The sequence below is a fragment of the Hippoglossus hippoglossus genome, chromosome 20 (genome assembly GCF_009819705.1).
Source record: "Hippoglossus hippoglossus isolate fHipHip1 chromosome 20, fHipHip1.pri, whole genome shotgun sequence".
Classification (NCBI taxonomy): domain Eukaryota; kingdom Metazoa; phylum Chordata; class Actinopteri; order Pleuronectiformes; family Pleuronectidae; genus Hippoglossus; species Hippoglossus hippoglossus.
Window position 1 is genome coordinate 9,760,335 of NC_047170.1, and position 26,830 is coordinate 9,787,164.

Below are 26,830 nucleotides of genomic sequence, written 5' to 3' on the forward strand. Positions count from 1 at the left end.
AAACGTTGAAGTTCACAAGGCACGCACATTAATGATACATTAATAACAGCGTCTGTTTCTGTTGCCACCGGAAGTGCCTCTACGATCTGCCGCTGCCACGACTTGAGCTCTCTCAAAAAGTCACAGAATAAAAAAAACAAACAGGTCAACACCGGGTTTATTGGTTAGCTTCGGTTAGCTTGCAGGGAGGCTAGCTGCTCAATACATGCTCACTGGAAGTATCTCTATAAACTGCAGTCGTGGATATTACTAGTTCAACTACATAGCGAACCAAACAACGTGGCTTGACAACACAAAGAGGCAGATTGAGACTCACCTGTGTTTCCAAACGAAGGGAAATGCAGATTTACAGTAGTCAGCATGTGAGCCGAACAGAAGAAGCAGAGGAAGTCCAGTGTTTGGGAAAAGGAGGTTGACCCCGCGTTGCTAGGCAACCGTTGCTACGTTGGGCTAAATAGCTCAAATGTGAGTTTCAGCTTCTTAACTGTTATTGTTGTATTGGATAGGTTGATGGTTAATGGTCTTAGAACGTTGTAGACTTTAATTTGTGGATCGAGTAAAGTTGACTCCCATCATGTTACAGTGTGTTTTGGCCAAGCTGACATAGACAAGTAACAAAGTACAAAATATAGAGAATATGTAGACAGTACAGTCCAATTTTACTTTGCATGATCAATCAAATAATATATATAGAATAAAATTACATTAAATCTCAAAATAAATAAGAAAATCTGTCAAATAACATATAACAAACAAGTTATGTAAATTTAAACCAGAATCAATAAATTAATTAAATACCCAAATATGATTAATGATGACAGGTCAATAACTTAAACCAGGGTCACAGGAAATAATTAGATACAAAATCCATGGAAAAAAGGAATGAACTAAAATAAAAGGTATTTTATCAATCTGGGTTTGTGTGTTGATGGATTAATATTTACATTACACAATTCACATTTACAGATTTGAATCCGTCCTAATATGAATAGTGGGAATATTGAAAAACCACAGTGGAATTTGTAGGACGTGTGTATGTCGAGGGATGGAGATCTGTCCTGTGTGGGTCGTATTGAGGTGGAGTCTTAAAACAAATGAGCTCTACAGCAACAGCAGCACATGATGAGTCTCCTGTTCATAAAGTGAGGCACTGACATCTCAGCAGTGTGAGCAGAAGGATCAGCACAGTTTGCACCAGAAAGCCAAAGTCCTCTAAAGACAGTGGTAGAGTGGTACACCATCACTGGGGCAGCCTGAAATGAGCCCATGATTAATCTCAGCTAAAGCAATCCATATTATGGAGGGGAGGGGGGGTTGGGGGGGGGTGAGTTGATATGCAGGTTATTATTCTAATGCATGATTAGATGAGGCAAAAGCGAACATGTGCACACACAAACACACACACACACACATGCACACTTATATGCCCACCTGCAAATGCCACTGTGGTCATGTGGTCCGTCACTGAAAGACAAACCTTGAAAGTTTAATGACACCTTTTATGGACGATTGATTTGATTGCCCCACAAGGCATTAACTAGTATAATGAAATTTAATATTACATATATGATTTTTCTGAAAATTGAAAGCCAATTTGGCTCCTTTTTTATTATGGCACTCATAACTTACTCATTTAAAATATTATTTAAAGAAAATCCTTGAGAGGTGACACAGATATTTCCACTCACCCTTGTTCATGGTGACCCACATTGTGGGAAACAAGTCAAGTTTCAGAAGGTTTTACTCACTTAAGTTTCATCCTAGGGAAATGACACAGATATTAAAAAAGAAATCCTGAAACTTGGCTTGCAGACAGTGAGGGTCGCAAAGGACAAGAGTGATATTTTTTATATTAATATTTAATATGAGCAGGTTATGAGTGCCAAAATGAAAAAATTGCCAAATTGGCCTTTAATTTTCATAAATTATATATATATTATATTCCATTTCATTGTACGTGTTAATGTCCTTTGGGGCAGTCAAATAAATCCTCACTAAGAAGTGGCATTAAAGCTTTCAACGTTAGTCTTCGGGCTTTTCCCTCCAAGGACTTGATCACTTGACCGCAGTCAAATGGTAGCCATGCATTTTACGCTATATTGTGAATGTGAATTTACATGTGAATGCAAATGTAACCTGGTCTTATAAATAGGCTCGTGCGCGCTATTAAAAGGCAGAGAAAAGTAGCATAGGCCGTGTGGAGGGTGGGGGGGTTGCAGCGAATCAGCGCTGCAGACACTGCAGAGCGCTCCGGCTGTCACCTCCCCTCCGTCCAGCTGTCATCTGACAGCGGCACACATGAACCTCAGCGCCGCTGCTGCTGCCGCTGCTGCAGACGGAGCTGGTCACCCGCGCATCCAAACACCCGCTCCCCGGCGTCTTCATTCAAACGGGGGCAGCAACATGTCAGGATACAGCCGAGTCTCTGCGGACTGACGCGTAGGAGGAGAGCCGCGCCGCTAACGCTAGCTGACGTTTAGTTAGCCTGCAGGCTAGTGGCAGCTAGCTGCCGAGCGGAGTGCTGCTTTGTGCCGTCAGCTCGCTAGCGAAGCGAAGGTCGGAGGGACTCGCGTTAGCTGGTAGTGCGGAGCGGGTGCAGTTCGCCATTCGGCTCCATTAAGGTGTCATTTGAATGGTTTGCTTTGATGCTGTGCGACATTTAGTTTTGCTCGTGTGACCCCGCTTCACGTTTTTACCGTTTCATGCGTTTATTAATTTAACGAAATTTAACGGTTGATGTTTGGCCAGCTAGCTAGCTAGCTAATCGGCTATGCTAACGCCAGCTCAGTGAGAGCTCGCTCGCGGGGGTGCGGAGAGCTCCAGGCGGGTCAAGGGAGAGAGGTGACTTGTGATGTGGGCTGAGGGAAGCGGCGGTCTGTCAGGCGAAGGACAGCAGCAGTATTAACTCAAACACGTTGTGTGTGTTTCTCATACTAATCCTCGTCGAGGTTCAGGGGCCATAGCGTCTGTCAAGCTGTGTGCGGGGCGTTGGATGAAGGAGGAAAGAATCGGGGCACTTTGATTTGCGAGCAGGCTAAATGAACAGTGTCGGTGTCGCTGCATCGTGAACCGGTGGCCACCGCGCCAGCTTGAAGGGGGAGGAGGTCACTCTGTCCAGATTATCGCACAGACTGCATCAACCAGCCAGTTTGCTTTAAGATGGCTTCGGCGATCAGCATTGCCGCATCCATTGCGAGCAAGACGAAGACCAAGAAGAAGCACTTCGTCGCTCAGAAAGTGAAGCTCTTCCGTGCCAGCGACCCTCTGCTCAGCGTGGTCATGTGGGGAGTCAACCACTCGGTGAGTCATCTAATCCGCATACTGCGATTCACAGTTATGTCTCCCCTTCATCCCTTTTTTTGTGATGTGCCACATGAAGCGTTAGCTACTTGCTGTCATCTGTCAGCTGATTGACAAGCCATGGATGACATCTGTCCAGCTGTTTGGCCTCGGTGCTCTCACCGTAAATGTCTGATTGGCTGCAAGGGTGCTGGACTCATACAGTAAATCATCAGCAGTGGGTTTTTTTGTAAGCTTTTTGTACAGTTACAACTCCCATGATATTAGGGTTGTGTGTGTGTGTGTGTGTGTGTGTGTGTGTGTGTGTGTGTGTGTGTGTGTGTGTGTGTGTGTGTGTGTGTGTGTGTGTGTGTGTGTGTGTGTGTGTGTGTGTGTGTGTGTGTGTGTGTGTGTACATAAAGTGAACTCTCTCTTTTTGGCTTCCTGTTGTGCACATGCAGTATAAGCTGCCGGGGCTATGTGTCATGAGAGAGCAGATCTTCCCATGCAAGACAGCTTATCTCTGCTCTCTGCTCTCTTTCTCTTCCTTTTGCTGAATATTTGCACTGGGCCAATGCTCATGTGTAGGAGAGAGGGAGAGCAAACTTGGCAGGCGGAGGACACACAAATGTTTCTGGCACTCAATCCCAAGTATTAAACATTTTAACAAATGTTTAACACACATTATTATAACACACTAATAGATGGTGCTCGATCAATGGACTCTGGCTGTATTAATCTCTGGGGCTTTCAGTTCATTCGCTCTTGCACTCTCCTTCATCCTTTCTTCAGTAAAAGCCAGCCTGTTTACTGAAGGATTTATCTGATGCTTTAATTTGAGGAGAAGTGCTTTTGAATATATAAACATGGGAACGCAGATGAAAGTGGGCAGCAGCCTGCAGTAAAAAACCTCTGCTTTTAAAAATGTGTTTGAAATTGTTCCTGTGGCCTATTAGTGTAAACGATGACAACATTATAGTTCACGTAAAAGAGAAAAGTATTGGCCCTTAGATACTTGGTGCTTCTCCGCTTTCTTGCTTTTTATTCATGTCTGTCTGTGGTTGTCCTTCTAGATATTTGTTACATGTGGCAGTGGTCAACACACATGAAAGAGCACAACCAGAAGTGGCTTCTTTGGCAAATTAGGAATTAATTCAATTTAAAATATATAATAATCTGACTAGCTTCATAATTGCCCGTTAATATATATTTGGTATTAGGTTAATGGGTCACATTTGATGTGGTTGACTTATAAACACAGAGTGAAACTTTCTAACTAACTGGCCGCTGTAAACATCACTACAAAAGGTTACCTTTCTGTAACTGTATACCATGTCTGACATACTGGTTTTATACAGGTCATTTTTGGGCAAACGATAATGATGCTAAACTGCATCATATCTTTTGCGGTTTGTTTGAAAAATGCAGCCAATTTTGCTCTGATGGTTTTGCCTAATTTGGGCTCCGTTTCTTAATGTTGCTTTGAAAATTCAGATACAGTAATGTCCACACCCCTTTAACAATTTAACAGTGTTATGAATTATGATTGGGTGGAGTTAGTATGTTTTGTTTAAACCCCATATCTCTATTTTAGGTAAAGGAATCCAAGGGTCTTTCATGGATATCAGTGTGAAAGATGCTTAAAGGTTCAAACAGAGGCAGTTGATGGCTTACACAGCGTCTAGATGACCTAATGTATATGAGGCCAAGACGATTTAGGGCTGAATCTGAATCTAAGCTGTAGTCTGTGATGGATTACAGTCACCTGGCTGTGGTGTTAAGCCTGGGGGGGGTAAAGCAAGGTACACACCAGGTTTGCCTCTATGCAGTATTTAGTCAATTCATTTTACTTTTTAAATGTCACTGGAAATCCAGATGAAAGCTGAAGATTGTTATCAGCTTAACGCTCATCTGAGGAAACTCAAATCCTTTCTTGAAGAGACCCAAAGTGAAACTGACATTGCTGGTTCTGTTCCAGAAGTAAGAAAAAAAAAATTGCCCTGGAACAAACATTAACCATTTTCCATACACCTTTGTCATCCTCGAGCTAAATGTCACTGCCCGACAGAACAGTCCACGAGCGAGTTCAGAGGTCACGGCAAGCTCCGACATGTCTGTAATAACAGCAGGACAGAGACAGAATGTTTCTACACAGCTGAGATTTCAAGTAGAAGGTTGAACTGACTTTAGAAGAGAGCATTTATGATTTATGAATATCAATGAAACCAAATCTAGATGACGTTATCCTGTTCTGATTGTAGTTTGTTTTCATGGGAGCTTTTTTCACTTTTTTCACACAGTAAACGTTTAACTTTGTTAAAATCATGATGCTTTCAATTTCTTAGAGCAACAGCAATAGCAGATACAGATTTGTCCAAACCCCAGGATTACACTTAAAACAAATTCAGATTTAAATTGATTACCATCATTTAGATCATCTATCTGTGTCCATGCATGTCCAACAGAGTAATATGTGCAATCTAGGGTCATATCACAAACGTCCTCAGTCTTACTCATGTGTCTCAGAACTATGAAGCCACTGCCTCGCAACCATACAAATCTACATGTTTGGAGGATCTACATGTTCAAACTGTTCTCCTGGATTGCACAACAGAGCAGAGCCAGCACATCTCCTTTTTTTTTATCCCTTAGGCTACCTCCCCTGCTGTTTTTCTCATCACTTAAAAAGGTACTCTGTTTCTCATACCATTGGGCAAAATAAAATTGACATCCCCCTGAGTGATAATGTAAGGTTACTTTAAAGGATGGAGTTGGCAAAACTAATATTAAACTGTAAATAACAGGGCAGTTTAGAGAAAGAAATAATAGGGATGTTTGGGGAATGTAAGCAGACTGCAAAGGGAACATGCAAACACATGAACATATCTACAGATACTCTAATTGTTGTTCATGAAAACTACATATATTCATCCACAACCTTTTTTTTCAAGACTAAGATAAGATTATGTAAAGGTATATTTCATGGGTCTATCATAGCTAAATGTAGCCTATTTGCTACATCTTCTGGTTAATAAAATGCTCTGTGTATGAATTGAAGTTTTTGTCTTTAAATACATTTGTAAAAAAAAAAAAAAGACATAAACGGTCATGTGCAACCTATCATCAGCACTTACTGTATAAACAATAATAATAACAATAATTTCAATTTATACTTCCACCCGTGTCTGCAACTCTGTGCTGACCCCTCAGTAGAGGTCTGTGATGACATTGTTGACCTCATGGACTGTATGCATAACAAGTGCGGTGACTGACCGCGGAGATCTCCAGAGCCATAGGCACTACCTCTACCGGGGGAATGAAGCAACATGTTTTGTATGATGAGTTTTATTGACTACCAAGAAGTACATTAATAACTTACACATTTTTATGGCCCAGGGCGTCATCAGAATTATTTTGTGTCTGAAAAAAAGCCAGGAATACGTTATCTTGAAATTTAATTTTATGACTAAAGGTGTGTGGTTTGCTGAAAATAGCCTTCTCTGACAGGTTGCCCATTTTGAGTTAAATCCTTATACATTGAAATTTTACTTGCGTCCCTCAAAGCCTAAATAGGTTACACAGCTCATGGTTTTACATAAATGGATTGAGGCCAAAGCTAAAACATTTTTTTTGAGGTGGAAATCTCAATTTCAAACACCACTGAAGCTTAGAGGTTTGCAAAAGCTCAAATTTAAAGAGAGTCTGATCAATCTCAAATTAATCACAAAAGCATTTGCCGGTTTTTAGTCTGCATGACATCGCAAAATAGTTCTTATAGTTTTAGTTATATATTTTTTCTTTACAGATGAATGATTTGGTTGTCTGAAGTTGATAAAAGAAGGTCTACGTCTACATTTCAGTAATTCACACAAATCTTTGAGTAGAAACATGTCAGAATATGTTCCACTGCCCACGTTTGTGTAGATGTATCACCAGTTGAAAAAAGCTGCATTGTCACAGTTTGAGGCAAGTCCTATGTAATCATAGCTTTGAGTATACCAGCTCCTAACCTGCTGTTGCATGTCACCTGCTCTTGTCCTTTGTTAAGACAACAAATAATGTTGATGATACCCTCTGGTTTCATATTATCACAGGCCTAAAGATACAGAACATTTTTGCCCTTTGTTTTAAAGTATTGTGACACTAAAGTGACATAAAGAGACAGCCCATTAACATTTTTTATATATTTCACTAATATTTCTTTTTTATTTGGGGCCTTCTTAGGTTTTCCTTTTGTTTGTCTTAGTTTCGCGCCTGTATTTTTTTGCCTCCATTAAACTCTCCCCAGCCTGGAGGTTCATTCACAGTTTTCGTGTCATCCTGTCCATGCTGCTCACTTTCATCCCACGCCCTTCTCTGTCCCCTTTCTTTGCTTTGTCCCACCTCTCTGTCTGATTCCAAGTAGCTGAGTCTGGTTCTGTGGATTGCATAAGATGGGGGTTTTCTATAAATATCTGTAGGAGTGATGTACAGCTCGTGTGTGATGATTATGGGTGAGGGAAACAGAGTTTTACATCCTGGCACCCTCAGGCAGTGGCAGATAAAGGAGCTTCTGGAAGTGACTTGAGGTTTGTTTCAGTGAACAAACCTCCAAACAAAAAATGTCACTGTTTCATGGCACACTCCTTGTTGAGATGTGATACATGTTGCCTCATGCATATGTGTTTGATTCACTCAACATGACAGGCCATATAGTATCTTAAGCCTGTTTGTTGCACAGTCAGTCTAAGCCACTATATCCTTTAATAGCTGGCCTTTCATAGCACGGACTTTACAACAGACTCGCTGAGCTGTCTGCCTGTTTGTGTGTGTGTGTGTGTGTTTGTGTGTGTGTGTGTACATGTTGATTACAGCTATAATGTTACCTATTTCGACCTGAGTCATTTTTCATTCACTGTTTCAACATGGATCGAAGTGTGACTGCTACAAAACAAATAACCTCTTTAGGAGATGCTGACATTGTCCTCAAGATTTTCTGTTACCATTTTTCCCTTCCTCATACAGATTCTGATATGTGGACTTTGTTTATTGGCCGATACAGAGAACAGATGCAATAACTTACATAAGCTATTTTTATAGCTGTATGCTGCTAGACCTGTTTGGAAATTATGATTACTATCATTTTTGTATGGCCTGGCTCAGGTTAAACCTTTTGAAAAGCAAATGCATACAAAGAATGAATGGCATAGAACTTCTGTTATTATCTAGTTTGATAGTCATGACTGAAAAATAACACAAATATATAAATAAATCTAGGATACACTATTATTTCTTTTCAACAGCTGTTGATTTGCAGCCACTGTTTCTGAAAATAAAAGACCTTTTAAGTAGTGCCATCCCATGAAACTTATATATGGGACACACCTCGCTGTTTTACCTGTGGGACTTTCCAGCGTTAAATATTTCCAAAGTGGTGACAAATTGTACAATGTATAGGTTTGGTTTACCTATACAGTGTACAATTTGCTCTTTCTCACTCTTACTCGCACACACACAGATGCAGCATTCCATTAACCTTAACCACCTTTCCACTTTTATCGTCGGTGCGTTTGGCTGACCTTTCTTTGCTGTGGCTGTGAGCGGATGGAGGTGGAGTGGGAGTTGGGGCTCACGCTGACACTGAAGTTGTCAAAGGTGTTGCACGGAAGGTTTGGTTCTTATCTGAGGGCTGATCAATGTTTGTGGTTTAAACGAAAAGATATACACAAGTTTTTTAAAGAAATTAATTCAATACATTCAGGTATTTTCCATAGTGTTAAGGTATTTACAGTCTCGGCTATCGTGGGACACTGAAGAAGCCTCTGGGGAGACAGCCAATATTTTGGGGCTTCCGTTGTAGACAGCGGCAATCCTGGACAAGATTCTGCCATCAGTTTGCCGTACAGTGTTGACAATCTGAGTAGTTTCTTCTATCACACAAATCTAACTTTCTCAACATAAAACACAAACAGCGGTGCTATTTGTAGGGGTTTTATGTCCTGAAGACATTTTTGCTAATCTCTAGAATGCAGATGCATTAAAAAGATGATAGCTGATACATTTCAGTTAGCGTGTTCTGCCTCTTTTGCTCTCTACACCAACTGCTTACCTGCAGGCAGATTAAGGTATTTACAATTAAAATATATGTTTTGATCAGTTATTCAAATCAGTCTCTTCAATACGTTGATGTGATTTTTTTTTTTTTTCAGTGAATCAATCAAAAATACTAATAATAGGGCCTATTCTATTTTGTTCAATGCATTCTCCTTCACATTCTATTTTGTATCCATTCCTTTTTTATGGACTAGTCAATGAATCCCTGACTCACACACCCAGATATGAGTGTAATGCTGTGTTCAGGGCTTTCCTGTTTAAAAGGGCTTCTGGGTTCTGCCCTGTATGTCTTTATCTGGATATTGTTAAAACTCGGAATTGTCCTGGGATTCATAACAGGTCATATAATGATGTAATGGCCTCTGTAAGCAGTCAGTGAAAGGTCAAGTGCACGCTCAGTACAATCTACTGCAGCTATATGTGACCTTTAACGCTCACCGTCTTACTGTTAAAAGGTATCTAATCTCCATTTAACTGGGTGTATCTATGCTGTGTATTATTATATTTGTGGTGTAACAATATCATGGTGTGGTCAGGAAGTATACCAGATATATGGACGACAGTAAGTTGATTAATGCTCACTGTTTTGTTTGCATCTGAGTCATTCCTTTAAAAATGTGTGCATGTGCGTTACTTGGGGAAATATTTCAACATGAATGTCGATGAGTTTACAAGCTGTCTCTGTATAAACATACCACCAAAACAGCTGCATTGAATTGATTGCACACTGCAAACCCACTTTCCTGTCTAATATATTTACACCCCTATTTATAAGTCAATTACATGATCAGTCAGACTTGCTTACACTTTAATTAGAGCCACTTACACTCTAATATCTTGTAAATAGGCTTAGAGGAAGTGTGTTGCAGTGCACTATTCAGTCTAGGAGTTGTTTCTTCAAAACACGTCCCATCACCCCCACATAATTGACAGCTTGATGCTTTAACATCTGGGTAATGGTATAATATGACTACAAATTTAAATACACAGTGCACTTAATTATGCTTTTCTCTCCCTCTCGCTGGTATTCGCCTATTCAGATTTATTGTTGTACTCTGCTTGTCTTTTAAGAATTCAATTTATTTTAGCTCACAAATATTGAATTTTGACTCTTGCGTGTCTTCAGCTAATCCCTGGTTTTCATTTTTAAATTGGCATTGGTCCAGACTTTCTTGTTGCCTTTTAGGGCAAATTTCAAGAGCTGAAGGCAAAACTTAAATTATGTACTTATGTAAAAAAAATACTGGAACCAGGACCTGCTGTTATATTGGGCAACATCAGTGTCAAAACAGAGTCCATTCCAATTCTAAGTAAATCCAAATTGAATTATTTGTTATGCTGGGCGCATAGCATTGTGAGCACATACTATTAAGTGTGGAGCATACATATTATATACACCAGTGATATATAAGTAGGCCATGCAAGCATCTGGTAATCGAATATGTTTTGTGCATCATACCACGTACCAATATATATATATATATATATATATATATATATCAAACCTTCTTATTCCATGCTCATGCTGAGATTATTCCATTTTTTATTAAAATGAAACACTTTGGGATATTATATAAAAATGTCAAAGCAGACTAGAGTTCCTGTTCTTGTCATCAATGTTGGAAATTGCCCAGAACATTTGTCTTGATAATATTAGGAAGAGTGGATTCACTGCAGCACAGAGTCTACATGATCAATATCAAACAAAGATATTGTCTGATGATATTGATGGATTTGTGGCATAGTATGTGACCTTTAACTTTCACAAACGAAAGTACTTTACAAGGGGAACTTGATATCACAATAATGGCTTTTTACACGAGGAACATATTCTAGTTGTAGCTTGAAACTCCGTAACTATTTTTATAGTGTCCTATGTTATCAGAAATAAGAGAAGATAAAACAGATGACAGTCTTAGGTTTCCTGTTCATTGGAAAATGTCTCCCTACAGGTTTTATATCCTGAAGGCATGTCCTATTAGTCGTTTTTTAATTATTTCTAGCTTTGGGAGGTGCTTACTTCCACTCTCGCTTGCACTTACGAAATTACCCAATCCTCTGTAGTGTTAAAGTTGCTATAATCTTTGTGCTGTCAACACTATAAGTGGGCTGTCATCTACAAAGAGCAAGTCATCTGTCTGTAATTTTTCTGAGAGATAACACTATGACATGCTGCTGACAGAGCATGCTGTCTTCACCAACTTCCTGTCTAATGGAGCAACAGCTCACACTTGCTTCACTCTGGGCAGGAAAACCAGTCCTCGTCACCATGGAGACAAACAGGAAGTGGTGGTGAGAAATTTGTCTGCAAGTTTGATAGCTGCAGGAAGATAAGCAGATACGGTGGATGCGTCTGATTAAACAAAACTAACAGATAGAAAAATTGACAAGACCTCAGCAGATTAAATAGGAGCTCATGTTATTTAATGTGGATTTGGTGCTCGAAGAGACAATTCAATTTACTGGATTAGACGCACGTCTAGGCACCAGCAAAATATACAGAACAAATACAGGTATTTTTACCATTTTGACATACATGCATGTGTCAATCCTCTCTATTGCTGTGAGTTGAATTAACATTTACTTCACTAGTGTCTTCACAGAGTGTGTACGTGCATGCTTGCGTGTGTGCGTGTGTGTGTGTGTGTGTGTGTGTGTGTGTGTGTGCGTGTGCGTGCGTGTGTGTGCGTGTGTGTGTGTGTGCTTGCCATTGTCTGTGCCCTTGTGTGAAACGCAGCTTTGTTGATTAGGCGACATCTCGCCACTGAGTACCCAGAATGCATCTGGCCTATAGCATCAGTGTGACGTCAGTGCCTGTCACACCAGGACACAAAAAGATACTCAGATATGGCATCTGTGGGCCTGTTCTGTCACTTATGCTCTCCTCTCCAAATTATTTGTGCTATTTTCCAGCTATAATTTATTTTATTGTGTCAAATGTTTGTATTTCTTTGTATTTATCTCAGAGGTTCCATCTTAAAAATCTCTTCTGTTGTTAATCCTATCAATGATGCACAGTGATGCTATGTTCTCATCTTCCTTCTCTGTCTCTTCCACGGCTTAAAAGCTTACATTAATCCTAAAGAATATGTAAAGTCCACAGATATTGGTTTGAATCGTAACTCTCACCTCTAGTAAGACAATGTTACAGTGGTGTAGACAAATTAAACAACCTTGAAACGCTGCTCTGATCAGTGGATGCATGTTTGCTGAGCTGAAGTTGAAATAGAGTACGAAGGCAGATCATTGGACAAGCTTTTGTTTAACATGACCAGTTAAGAAAGTTTGTTGTTTTTTTACTTACATTGTTTTCATTTAATTAAAAAAAGATTTAAACAATTTCATGAATCTAAGTGTTACTGTTAATATCTACTTGATCTTACAGCTTCTCAAATTGATATATATCCATGCATGGCACAATCACTTGATTTCGAGCTAAAGTTTCAGTATGAATTATGGCACAAAAGTCCATAAGACCCCAACTCTGCAAGTGAACTGATCAGTCAGAGACCTGGGACCAGTTCACACAAACAACCTCTGAGCTAAACCCCCTCCCTAGGTTTCCACTGGCCCACTCTTATGTTTATGTAATACATGGGAATTACCAGCACAATTACTTAATTACAACAGAACTAACAGTGAAATCAGTGGCAGTTTTACTTCCCTTTGTGAAGATGATAGCATGTTGTGTTAAAAATAGCATCAATCCTGTCCTGTACTCTAAGCACTCTTTTTGCTGGCAGCCTCCAAGTAAAGCAGATTGAGCTGGCTCTCTTTTGAAATCAAAACCAATTAAACACACTCATTACCCAAGACAGGGGCTGGCAGCAAGGTTCCAGTTTGCTGACTAAAGTGGTTAGCTGAAAATCTCCTGTCAGACAAACTTTTAATATGCCAGACTAGTGTTGAACATGGGTTTGGCATAAGCCGGCTGTGCACTTCCTATTAAAAGACTTGATTAATACAATATGTTGACATTGACCCGTAGGAAAACCATGAGCATTCATGCCATGGACATGTTGAAGAGGTGGATTGATTGTTAATATAGTAGGGAGACCAATGCAGTACTTGAATTCCCAGTCACTGTGGGAAGCAAATCCTCTATTATAGTTGTATTGAAAACATAATGTTCGTCTGTCTTCTTCTGTCCTGTATTTTCTATTCTTGGAGACACTCTTACAGATATTGTAAATGATTTACACAAAGGACAATGACTGTAATAATTATTGGACGACAATTTCTCTTGAAAGTCACAGCCCGAATAGAAAATCCTCAATATTTGTTTTCGGAGTGTGGCAGACGTTAGCGGTGCTGTAAAGAGCGATTAGTTGCACAATAAAATAAAGGATAGCAAATAATGTGAAATTTTATATTATTATATATATATATATATATATATAGTATATATTATTATAATTGGTGTTTTTTATATATATTGCACAGCTCTATTTGTGACTCTACTGTAAAGAGATACACATTTATTTTGTGAGTTATACAGTCAATTAGAGTTTGTGTTTGAGTTTCTGCAGTACACCTGCAGTACAAATGTGATTGGTGGAATGACAAGTTATTAATAGACTGAAGCAACCTGCCAGCCTCGCTGCCTGGAGCCAACAGCGACTACGTGAGCGCACACACCCATTATGTGTATCAAGCTGTGCCTGACTCATAACAAATGTCAGGTCTATGTATTACAGCCATGTGATGCATGGTCAGCTCCAAATGGAAACTCCTGCAATGCACCTTATGTGTCTTGAAGCCCCACTGTTAATTCATTGTATTAGGTTTATTCACTGTCGTCATAGGTATGATTCAAATATGCCCTAAGATGTTGTTAAACTCAATTTACTCTTCAGTGATTCTTCTGGTCATTTTCCTAAAACTGCCTAAAATGTCCTGATTTGTTGTGACCGATGTGAGTATTGTATTGATGTGTGCTCCATGCTGGCCTCAACGGATTTTAAAATAAGTTTTCATTGCCATCATCAACATAAAGAGAAACACTGATGATATCTGCTCTAGAATACACTCAATCAAGATAAGAAAATATCCGAACATCACAGACTCCAGGATGACATGATCATCTTTGTTGCAGGAGCAACACAGAGCCTCACTTTCATGAATATGTATATACGTGTCGCTCTTCTACTGAGACACAGTGTGTGTGTAATGTGTGTCAATAATGGCCTGGATCAAAACTTAACCTTTATATTTTGTCATCATATGGCTTAGGCTCTGCTGCTGCCTTTACAGGGAGTCCTCTCACTGTTGATCCCCCTGATCTTCAAATTTTGCCCTGAGGGCCCCAAGGCTATTAGATTCCTAAGCTCTAGCATTTTAATGTGATGTGATTTCAATAAGGTCTTCCTGGATAAATCACTGATCGCTCCCTCGTTCCTTTGTTTGTTTTCTTCTGCACAGATAAATGAGTTAAGCCATGTTCAGATTCCCATCATGCTCATGCCAGACGACTTCAAGGCGTATTCGAAGATCAAAGTGGACAACCACCTCTTCAACAAGTAAGCTCTTTTTTTCACTCTGTTTCACAATGCATAGGAAACTGTAAAATGTGTTTGTCCACAGCATCTCTCAAAATGTCACTTGTGATGTCTTGATTTCTTCTGTGTGCGCGCTCAGGGAGAACATGCCCAGCCATTTCAAGTTCAAGGAGTACTGCCCTCTGGTGTTCCGAAACCTCAGGGAGAGGTTTGGCATCGATGATCAGGATTTCTTGGTACGTCACAAAGACAGACAAGCAACATCACTGCCTCTTCTTGGTCAGATTTCGAGTTTCTTTTTGTCACTTTGTACTAATCAATTGGTGTCAATTGTCCTACAATCACATACATTTTCTGTACCAAATAAACTCTACCATCGGGTACTGCTAACACGCTAAACACTTGTAACCGTTCCAAAAACAAATTTGATCACAGTCTTAACTTAGAAAGTGTTGCTCCCGTTGCTCTCTTTCCTTTCCCTCTTTTGTTTTAGCCCACTCCTTGCCTTCCTTTCCTTTTTCCACTCTTTCCTACTAAATCCCCGTTTCCCAGTGCAGCCAGTGAGTTGGCAGTACTTGGAGGTCATTGTGTCCCAGTTCAGTGCAGCTGTCCTTCTCACATGTTTACATCAGTGTTCGGCTGGCTGAAGAGAGTGGGCAGTCGGGGTGTTAAGACAGCGGCCAGTACTCGAGATTGCTGTGACATTCTCGACATTAAACCACTTTATTCCACGAGGCTCGAGTCACATTGTGGTCAAAGGTTTTATTTGTTTGTCCATTTTGTGACCTTGCTCTAAAACCAGCAGTATTTCTAATTACACTGATAATATTCCTCATTACAGCCAATGGGGTGCAAGCCTGCTCTTTTGACAATATGCACCAGTAACCTTTAGTTTTAATGAGATGCAAACATATTTATAATTTTTCCTCATATTATAATAAATGCATGGCGGAGACATTTTTTGGGGGGCTTTTCATCTCTGCCAGCCTCAGGCAAAGGGCCTCTTAAACATTTTCAGCCCGTGACAACAGCACTTCAGTGTTCCTCCAGCATCTGGACTATAGGTGGATGTCTCCGTTTTTTATGTTTTTAGGGACCTCCAGAAACAAGACTGGAACTAATTTTGGGGCCTGAACACAAGAGAATTCATCTTCACAATTGTTTTAGTATGTGGCCTCAAAGGTTAGATCTCACTTTGCAAATACAAGCAATTAATGCTAAGGGTTGACAAGGGGAAGGGGGAGATAAGGGCAGAGGACATCGGGAATTCTTGAAGAATGAGGCATTGAGCCAGGGGTGTTGGATCATGTTACTTTTGAGCTCCAAAGTCTGGGCAGCAGCTGTTTGCGTCTGTGTGAAGCTTTGGATGGGCGGCGGGCACAGGGGTCAGAATTCCATATGTTTAGAGGGGAGACACAAAGAAGCTAGGACAAACTGCAGTGTGAGCTTTATCCAAATTACATTGGAGGAGTGGCTCTGTTAACCATTCACCTAATTAAAGCATGTAATTTCACCATTAGTTATTTAATATTAGAGTCCAGTCTGGGTTTTGACAGAAGAAATGTGCATTTAGTGAGACAGACCATTGATATAAACTAAATTACAATTACATCTTATAATGCATGAGGTCAAAAGGTGATGAAGATTATAGTGATATTTCAGTGTGTATCATCCTGATTAAACTCGTTATTGTTTCCTTTCTGTCGTCTCTCTGCATGTTTTCAGAACTCACTGACACGTAGTGCTCCCTTGAACAGTGAGGCCCAGGGACGGAGCGGGGCCCGCTTCCACACCTCTTATGACAAACGCTACGTCATCAAGACCATCAGCAGCGAGGATGTGGCAGAAATGCATAACATTCTTAAGAAATACCATCAGGTGATTACAATCCAGGATTAATACATATAGAAATGCAACTCTTGATTCTTCCATAAGATAGGTTTTCTAAAACAGTGTGTCTTTGTTAAACTCAAAATACTAAATAGAATTTGACTGTGATTAAATCCAGTCTCTTAGGGAACCACATGACTGCAGAGACATTATTTTACTGTCATTATCTGAAGGTAGTTACACAAAATAGGATTATGGGATTCACAGATAGAGAATTTTGATATCCACCCCTATCCTCAAAATTTACATTTTAACTTTCCAGTTGGAGTAAATGACCAAAAGTGTCAGGTTACAGATTTGTGTTATTTTCGAAGACTCCATGCTGATGTAGTAGGTCCTCTTTTGTCTGTTTATCACCTTAGAGTTGATCACGTGAATTGACGTGAATGATAATCCATGCTCTCTTTTACTAGTTCATTGTGGAGTGCCATGGCAACACGCTTCTGCCTCAGTTTCTGGGGATGTACCGACTCACAGTGGATGGAGATGAGACCTACATGATTGTCACACGCAATGTTTTCTCCCATCGCCTCTCGGTCTACAAAAAATACGATCTCAAGGTAGGAGGAGAGAACACATCAAGAAAAGAAGAGTTGTTAGAAAATACTTAAATGGATTAATCTATTTCTGTTTGTTTATTTAGATTTTCTATACAACTACTCATTTGATTGACTTTAAACTTCACTGCTTTATTGATTTGTGATTGATGAGAAATGTAAAATATAGATGGTAGATAATGTATACAAACTACACAACCATCCAACTGATGTGTCATGATTGTCACTGATGATGACTGTGTCATAGGACCAGAGACGTCATACAGAGGGACTTTAGCCTCTTAAGAAATCCTGGAATAAAAAGTCTGTAATGGTTAAGATGGAGGTTACATGACACATGTCCTACCCCTGTCGAAACATAGAAGGTGCATAGTTGAGGTCATCCAATCCACTTCAAACATTGCTGGGGACTGAAAACCTTTTAAGACGTTTGAATGATGCTCTCAGGAAAGTTAGGCCAAGCAATCGTCCTCTACCAGTACTTTGAGAAAAAATAATCAAAATCTGATGTATAGCTGCACCGCACCTGTCCTTTGTTGTCCCCCAGTCTGACAAAACAATATAAATGTGAGAAAAAAGGCCTTTTTGTTGCTTCACAGGCAAATAGTTTATGAATAGCATGTACAAGTTAAGTCTGCATTTTTAATAGTTGGTCAACTGAGGTTTGGTTGTATGTTTAACATTAAAGAAATTAGTCATTGAGTAATGAATGTTCTTAAACAGGTTGTAGACAGACAACCTGTCTCAGAGCAGAGTAAAGCCATTTTAAGCCATGTTGCGCCTCGCCTGCCTAATTGGCTGAGCTCCTGTGTTCAGGCATGCACAAGGGTTCTGAGTATCTGCAAGAATGAGTGTAAGAAGGGGGGTGAGGGAAAGGACTGAAGCAAGACTTTCCAGTGCCCTGAGTAACAACTATAATGGAGAGTAATTTCCTTTCTTTCTTTTATCTAGGGTTCTACCGTGGCAAGAGAGGCCAGCGACAAGGAGAAGGTACAGGCACCTGTCGTGAGCAAGGATCCACTACTATACATACTTAACACAAGTTTAAACATGGGCGTAACTTTTTACTGTATGCTTTAAACAGGCAATAATACAATACTACTACCACTAATAAAGCAAAGTGCGTCAAACTAAAAGCAACAGTTAGAAACGTCATAAATTGACAGATAAATCAGAAGAAATATGGCAAAACAAACCGCCTGCATTTTTTGAAAGTGTCTGGAATATTTTAGGTGCTCGTTCCTCATCTTTCTCTCAGAACTGAGAGTATCAATCCGCACCAACACCACAGCGTTGCATGTCAATACGTAAACCACTTTTTCTATTTATTTCCTTGTGCACCCAGTGAAACTAATGTATCTCCTCCTGTATTTTATTGTGGTGTAGTAAATAAAAAAACAGGACATTTAATAACACTGTCATTTGAGCACATCAGCATGTTGCTCAATGGGCAGCTGGTTCAGATGGAATCGAGTGTGAGTTCACAAGAGGAACACTTATGCACTGTCGATGACATTTTTCATTTAAGGAACAAAGGCTGTCTAATAGTGTTCAGTAACTGGGGCACATCGTTTTAAAAGTACACTGAACACGAAACTTTGAAACTTTCTTTCAGTTAATTTAACCACTGATGTAACATATAGGAAATGAGTCCCTTATTGTTCTTGAAACGCCATGTGGACAATTCGAGAATGAGAGAGAGATCAAACTGTTTCCAGTGGTTTCAATGACCAACACAGCTTCAAACAGTTCCAGGCTTACTGTCATCACCCAAATGGACCAACCAACACAACTTTGGTATCGGCTTTTTATTTTTCCCCTTTGGGTGGGGATGACAGTAGCAAAATATCCATCTCCTTCAGTTAGCACCTACTTCATCACCCCATTCCCTTCTAGTCCCTGCACGCTACCTGTTTCTTTAATTTGCTTCATCCCCTCTAACCTCGCTTCTGCTGTGCCATCAGTTCCCCTGCTTGCTGTCTTTGTGTTAAAGATTGTGGGTTGTGTGTGTTTGCGTGTGTCTACGAGTGAGTTGGTTTTATTCAATCAGATGTGGTCCCACGATTTTTGAGGAGTTCTGTGTATGATGTCTTTTCTTTGTGTGTGTGTGTGTGTGTGTGAGGTATATATAAGGACGAGATTTTGTGTGTCTGACGGTGATGGAAATATTGCTGTTGGTATGTGTGGTTGTTTTGAGTTTGTGGCTCTTGTACCGAGTCACCTGAATTGCCGCTAAAAACGAACAATCAAAAAAATCTAGAAATTGTATGAGTTAATAATAAGAATGGATATTTTGGCAGATACGGACAATATAACTTTTAGATAATTATGCAATGAAAGTTGTTGACAGAGTCCTTGAACACTGTGACACTGTTCTTTTGACCTGTTAGCTTTGCGTTATTGATAGGGAATGGTTGTCCAGAGATCTATTTTCTTCGTTGCATGGCTCCACACGTTGCTCTGCAAAAGTCTGTCTGACCATGAAAACGTTTTTTGTTCCATAGTTTTGACCCAGAGGGGTTTGAACTTTCCACTAGATTTGACAGGGGCTTGATCGCAGGGCACCGTGCAGTGAGGCATGGCAGACTTCAGGGAATCCCCAAAGAAGTTCTAGCCTCCTGTACATGGAAGAAGAAACAAAACATGAGGGTTAAAACAGATGAGTGGAAACATAAAGCAGCTGCGGATTTAACACACATGTGAGCCTACGTCGGGACTTGTCTGCAGCTCAGCTGTGTGTGAAACACCATTTATAGTAGAGCAAAAATATATTAGCAGCAACATGATAGGTTGTGCCAAGCTAACATGAACAAAGATTTTAATTTTTAAAGACTCACAGATTAATACTGTGCTTTATCTTTAATTAAATGCAGCTAATAACATTATATCTGATATGATAATTACCACCATGGATGAAACCTTTACTGTTTGTACTTACACGCAAAATGCATTCGGTGATCACATACTTCTGAACGTGCACACACGTTGACACCCGACTTACATCAGATCTCAGAGAGACAACTAAACCACAGACATGAAAGAGAAGAATCTGACACATGCAGTTGCCCCAAGTGCTCGGTGGCTATGACTAAATGTGTCTTGTTCACAGAGTCCTCCTGTTGTTGAACAGCGGTACGGGGACATTACACTCGTACACCCTGCAGCTGGCCACTAAAATAAAGAAGTGGTTTTATTGTGCCAAATGAAAGGTGGAAAATAATGTGATTTGTTCAGAAGCTACAGTGTATGTGTAAGAATTGTATCTCACACACACACAGACACAAACAACAAGCATGGCAGAGCTCTCTCCTGACTGCATGACTGTCTCCCTCTCATGCATGTATCTGCATGGTATATGATGTTTTTCTGCATCTTTTTTGAAGTTCCATGAGTTTCGAACACATATCGACGTGTATGATCACCAGCCCCCCCCCCCCCCCCCAATTCTGTTGCACGTCGTGGACATGTTCTGTTCTACCCACATAAACATGTTTTTTTTCTTTTTGATAAAATACATTTTGCCGTTCTTGTAGCTGCTGCCTCAGGGTTTTGACAACTTTACATCTGCAATTTACTTTTTCGTAAAGCATTTCACCAAGTGAGGGCACATGTTCATTTTATTTACTCCCATATTATTTTAACTAGAGGCCAAAATAGGTAAATTGGTCTTGTTTAGGCCCATCAAATCAAAAGAGATTATTTTATTTGTGTTTCCCTTCAAAAACCTGTTCATGACCGATTTAGGACGCTGACCCACAATTTAGCATTTAGGTGATTTGTGTGTTTGCAGTATTTTTATTTATTTATTTATTTTGTGACAGAAGCATATTGCTGCCATGTCAGAAAAAGAAAATTTTATAATTTTATAATGTGAAAAGTTCCTACCGTTGTAGCCAGGTATATTCATGTTTTTGCGACATACAAGTTTTAAAACTTGAAACATTTCCGCTTATAATGTGACAAGTACATGTGTTGTAATAACGTGAAATATCTTCCTATAGCTATAAACCTTTCACATAAAACTTGAGATATTTATCTCTTTTTCAAAATGTTGTGGCAGCAATATATTTCTGCGGTGGAGGTTGTGTTTGTATATTATGAAACAGCTGCTGGTCTTTGGTTTGTGAAACACCACCTGTGTCTCTGCTCAGTAGCCTGTATTGTTGTTTTTGTTTACTCTCCTCTCTCTCCTCACACCAGCGCCGGCTGGTATCTCCGTTGGGGGCACATGGCTTTAATGTGTTGGTATGACTGAGTGTGACGTGCCTTGATATTTTATTAGTAGCCACCAGTATTTTAAGCTCGTAGAAATAGTCCCACAGCTGAATAGATGTTCGGCAGAATATAAGCTCCTATAGTGCAAATTAGTTAACAGTTTTTTCCTTGCTCTGCTTATTTCCAGCTCGTAGTGTCCTCAGAGTACAAGACTGATTCCTTTCTCTCCACGTCATGATACCAGTGTAGGCAGATCAGAGATAAACGTCCACAAAATACAGCTCATACATTTGGACTTTTAGTTATAATCTTTAGGGGCTTTAGGAATTTTAGACTTGAAATTGATCATGGAAATAATATAATTACAAAAACCACTCCATTTTCTTGACATTGCTAGTGTAAAGATGTCTAAGAATTATAAAAATCTATACTGATCATACGGATCTTTCGCGTTGATGCCCTTTCCAACCCTCTATCAATTTGAAAACAAAAAACAAACAAAAAAATTGTGTTCTGTTACATTTTAAACACTTTGCCTTTACTTCCAACTTCCTTCCTCCCTTCCTCTCTCCTTTCTTCTCTCCTCTACCCCTACCGTCCCTCCCTCGCTGACCCCTCTTCTAGCAGCCGCCCCAACCAGAGGATGCGCCCCCGCGGCCCAAATCTGGTAACGTTCAGCAAAGGCTGCAAACACTGCGGATTGCCACGCGCTTTTACTGCGCCATGAAACACGTAAGAGATGTAAGAAAACCAGGGCTCCTATACCAGGCATGATCTATTAAACCAATATTACTTTATTGATATTTATTTGTACGGCCGAGAATTTTTGTTTCCTCGTTTCCGCACTTTTCATCCATTTACAGTCACCATTTGCTCAACTTGTCACAAAGTTCATCTTTAGTTTTGCCGGTTCTATTTTTGTTCCCACCATTCACTCAACGACACATCTGAAACACTGGAGAGCAAGAAGTGAAAGAGTAAGGTGGCGGAACTGACAGGGGGGGAACTGCGTGGTCAAAAGAACAATCAGGAACCAGAGATGGACGATGAAAATACTTGCACAACTAGAAAGATGAATAATGCTCGAGGGAGAAGTTCTTTCTTTATGTATTTAAAATGTTTCATTGTACAAATTGATGAGCAGATGATTTAATTAACAGAACTGTGTGCAAACTACAGCTGTAATAGAAACACTATAGACATTTTAATTTGTCTTCTTATCCAGTGAAGAACATTTAATGAAGAGTTTGAAGATTAAAAAAAAAAGTGTATATCCTTAAAGCAATACTAGGCGCCCTGAGCGATTAAGTGGTTTTCATGTAGAGAAAAACAAAGACTATCAATGTCTTGAGCTGAGCTCTGACTTCGTAGTCCGACTCACTGAATTGAAACACAACTCACTAGTTGATATTACCCACGATCCCCGGCTTCCTGAACAAGAAGAGCTGCTGGTGTAACGAATACGCCAAACTCTAATTCTTATTTAAAAAAATGTTCCTCACTGAATATCAGAGATCAATGCTAAAATGTTTTTTTTTTTTGTTTTGTTTTCTTTATGTCTTCTAATTCAATGTCAATTTAAGCTGCGTCAGTTCCACACTTCTCACAGGAGATCGTACCTGCTCATCAGTTACTCAGAGCAGGTGTTCAGGGTGAGGAGTGGCAGTGAAAGCACCAAGAACTGCTTTCCTATCAGCCAATGGGAGACACGAATTGAAAAATAATTTTCTTTTTGAACTGGGGGAGGATTTCACCTGTCACACAGCTCTGCACAGGCGCAACCCACTCTCCTCTTCTGCCTCTCTCTATATATATATATATATATATATTTCTCTTCCTCTACTTACTACCTAAATGTAGTGCACCACTCCCCGAGTCGAGACACCTACAGCCTTAAAAGCAGAATCCAATGCATGACTGGACGTAAGCACATGACATAATAAACCAGTTAGAACGACTGTCAGGAAGGAAAGACAATTAAAATGGACCTGTAGAGCGGCGGATGATTGTGCGAGTGTCAGTTGAGGTGACAGATGTGGAAAAATGCTTTCAGGTCAAGGTCTGCTCTCTGCAGTCTGACCGACGCTGCGTCCTCGTTTACTTTTTCTGTTGCTTTTATCTATATTCAGTCTAGTCAGTCGTTCATGCCATATTAATTGCAAATTGGAGGTCTATGTCTGTGTATATATTTCGATCTATATATGTGCTGAAATCTCCTATTTTAATGTGAGATGTCTTCTTGTGTTCATCTGTGTAAAGTTGTTTTCTGTATGTGTGTGTGTCGGTGTGTGCTCATTGTATTGCTGTTTATGTGTCGCTGCTCTTCTCCTGCTGCCATAGAAACACTGTAGTAGCTCAACTGCTGCTGCTGCTGCCCTGTTACCTCATTTCCTGCTCTCTTTTTCCTCAGTGACTGAGAACTAGGCCCCGTTTCCCCCCCTCACATAACACCTTCTTCCCTCTACAGGCTGCTAGCAGTGTTGCAGCAGCCTGGTTCAGAAGAGTGATAGTCCCAGTAGATAGACACCTAAATAGGAAACGGCTTTGCTCTAGTTGTAGGGGAATATCTGTCAGTGATATGCTGGCTTTGTAGAGCAATACAAGTTTTTATTAGCTGCAAATCACAATCTGATTTCTGAAAAATCAAGACGTATAAAGGGAGAATATACTCTGCATCGAACCGGATAGAAAGTGGATGCTTCTCGGTGTCCAGCCCGGTGCCAATAAGGACGTCTCATGGCTTTGAGTTGGACATCTTCTGTTTTTTTTTGTCTTGGCACAAAGTGTATGGATCTACAAGATGCAAAACAAATCTTTAAACCACTGCACATTGTAATTTTAACAATATTAAAACAATGCAAATCAGTGCATCAGATGGATCTGTGCCCTGCTGTGAGCATGCTGCATGCTGGTTGATACAGTCAAATCATTTGGCTTGAAAAGAGGTCGGCCGTAGTTTGGACAGAACTGCCTGTACTCTGTGGGCCAACTCATTTTAACCAGTAATATTTTGTGTTTGGCTCAATCAGACAGGCTTATCTAACAAACCACAGGCTCAAAGCCTCATTTATGTTATCTGGGTATTTCAACATGCAGGATTGTCTTTATCAGGAGGATGAATTTAAACACACCGTTGTATGTGACTCATTACTGGGATCAGAATTAATCTTTGTTATCTTGCATATTGAAATAGTCCCTGATTAACAATGTTAAACAAGGTGATATGCTGTCTTTTATGAAATAACATTTACAGTTTAAAGTAATCTGGGGAAAAAGGATGAAGGACACTGATGCTGATATTACTGCTTTTAGTAGATATTTTCTTCATGGGCAGTTTTTGACCTTCATGTGAAATATATTTAAGGATTCAAACTGATTGGAGGAGCTGACACAAAAATTGACACTTGACTTTAAGCACCAGAATTCTTGTCACATTTTTGCCCAGCTCTACTTGCTACAGTGCCGTGCCTCTCAGTTTCAAACAGCCGTGTGGTGTGGTCTTAACTGTTTTCTGTTTTTATTTGGTCGATACTAATGGGCAGGCCAAGGAGCTGCCCACCTACAAGGACAATGACTTCATCAACGATGGGCAGAAGATCGGCATTGATGACGAGAACAAGAAAATGTTCCTGGAGAAGCTCAGGAAAGACGTGGAGGTAAGTGTCAACAATTAGATATGGATACAAATTTGGATTTCTGCTCGCTCAGTGTAAACTGAGTCAAACATTTTTGTGTTGACTCTCAGTTTAGAAATCCATGGTGCACTAATGCAGTTGTCAGCAGCTTCTGATGCATTTAATTTAGCACGACAGCTGTCTTTTTAAAGGAGACATAAGGCTTCTTTAGTTCTTTCCTCGACTTTGTTATAGATGTGTATGTATGTTTTTAAGTAAAAGTTCTGCAAAGTTAAAAAGTCTGCATTAAAGGGAGCTCTACCCACAGAAACCACAGATCGTGAAGCTTTTGAAACACCTTGTCAACAGTTTGGCCGATTCTGGGTTATCATGATGTCACGTGACATTATAAATTTATTTCCTACACATGCTGGAACCACTTGACCAATCACAACAGAGTGGGCTGGCTGTCCAATCAGAGCACTCTGGGCTTAACGTTATTCAAAATAACGAATCCCAAAATTAACATAACATGTCTCCTTTAAATATTATATGGCTGCAAATCTTTAAAGCTGTAAGTCCCAACATCACACGGTGTCTTCTCTTCCCTTTTATTAATGTATTTCCTCTTTCTCTTTCTGCGCTCTTTCAAATTACCCTCCTTTTTTAACTTTGCTATCTATGCTCCTCATCTTCACTCTTGCTCTTATTTCCACAAACTTCATCCATCGTCCCCCAGTTCCTGGCCCAGCTGAAGCTCATGGACTACAGTCTGCTGGTGGGGATCCACGACGTGGAGCGATCCGAGCAGGAGGAGGTGGAGAGCGAGGACAACGAGGCAGACGAGGAGGGAGAGAGTGACGGAGGGGGCATTGGGACGCCCCCTGACAGCCCCAGCAACACGCTGGACAGCAACAAGCCTCTGTCACCTGGAGAGTTTGATCCCACCATCGATGTCTATGCCATCAAAAGCAATGATAGTGAGTAGCCAACTGCATTCTCAGGCTTGAAGCACAATGTTAAATGCACAATGAGAGCTCCCCCTACTGGGGAGTTATCAGACCATATAGTACCAGATTTATTTATGTGGCAGTGCTTTACAAATTCAGATTCCCATTTAGGATGCATTTGTTTTAAACTTCAGGTGCTCCCAGGAAGGAGGTTTACTTCATGGCTATCATAGACATCCTGCAGCATTATGATGCCAAGAAGAAAGCTGCCCATGCTGCCAAGACTGTCAAACACGGGGTGTGTAGCTGCCTACAAGGACAATTCAAACGCTTCTTTTCAAAAGAAAAACAAAAGATCTATAAACGTACATTGTCTAAATGTCATTTGTGTGTGTCCCTCCGCAGGCCGGGGCAGAGATCTCCACCGTGAACCCGGAGCAGTACTCCAAGAGGTTTTATGATTTCATCACCACTATCCTGTCATAGCCTCCAGGAGCCTACGGGGTCACAGAGGCACACTGGGTGGGGGAAAGGGAGGACAAGTGGGGAGCCGGGCAGAGAAGAAAAGAGAAAAATTAAACCCACGGAGAGGCTGAATTACCACAAAGTGCTGTGATGGCTTTGTATCGCTCTCCCTCACTCGTTCTCCTCATCCCTCCCTCTTTGTTTCTCTCTTTCAGTGGGGTGCTTCGCTCTGCAGCTAAAAACATCATTCGTTTACATTTAACCTCTTC

The 26,830-nt window shown here is 40.3% G+C and overlaps 1 protein-coding gene and 1 long non-coding RNA gene across 6 annotated transcripts; both read left to right on the plus strand.

Moving 5' to 3' along the window:
- Window positions 1-2,212: 2,212 nt before the first annotated feature.
- pip4k2aa (phosphatidylinositol-5-phosphate 4-kinase, type II, alpha a) lies at window positions 2,213-26,598 on the plus strand. 5 transcript variants are annotated; one of them, XM_034572782.1, is made up of 11 exons: window positions 2,213-3,300; window positions 14,794-14,891; window positions 15,010-15,106; window positions 16,596-16,748; window positions 17,174-17,320; window positions 18,269-18,307; window positions 22,157-22,273; window positions 25,075-25,188; window positions 25,886-26,126; window positions 26,291-26,394; window positions 26,502-26,598. In XM_034572782.1, the coding sequence occupies exons 1-11, from the start codon at window positions 3,160-3,162 to the stop codon at window positions 26,580-26,582; spliced, it is 1,332 nt and encodes a 443-aa protein (XP_034428673.1). In that variant the 5' UTR covers window positions 2,213-3,159; the 3' UTR covers window positions 26,583-26,598. The 5 variants fall into 5 exon arrangements, with proteins under 5 accessions (XP_034428673.1, XP_034428675.1, XP_034428676.1 ...); XM_034572784.1 differs by having other exon boundaries at window positions 2,240-3,300; window positions 22,157-22,264; XM_034572785.1 differs by having other exon boundaries at window positions 2,240-3,300; window positions 22,160-22,264.
- LOC117754103 lies at window positions 19,593-21,160 on the plus strand. The gene is made up of 2 exons (XR_004612355.1): window positions 19,593-20,863; window positions 20,917-21,160. It is a non-coding gene; the product is annotated as an uncharacterized LOC117754103 (long non-coding RNA).
- Window positions 26,599-26,830: the final 232 nt, after the last annotated feature.

Bases quoted from the DNA above. Each gene is read 5' to 3' on its own strand.
- pip4k2aa (XM_034572782.1), top strand. From the start codon at position 3,160: ATGGCTTCGGCGATCAGCATTGCCGCATCCATTGCGAGCAAGACGAAG. The intron at 17,321-18,268 runs GTAGGAGGAGAG...TCTTTTATCTAG, and splicing joins ACAAAAAATACGATCTCAAG to GGTTCTACCGTGGCAAGAGA. The intron at 25,189-25,885 runs GTAAGTGTCAAC...ATCGTCCCCCAG, and splicing joins AGCTCAGGAAAGACGTGGAG to TTCCTGGCCCAGCTGAAGCT.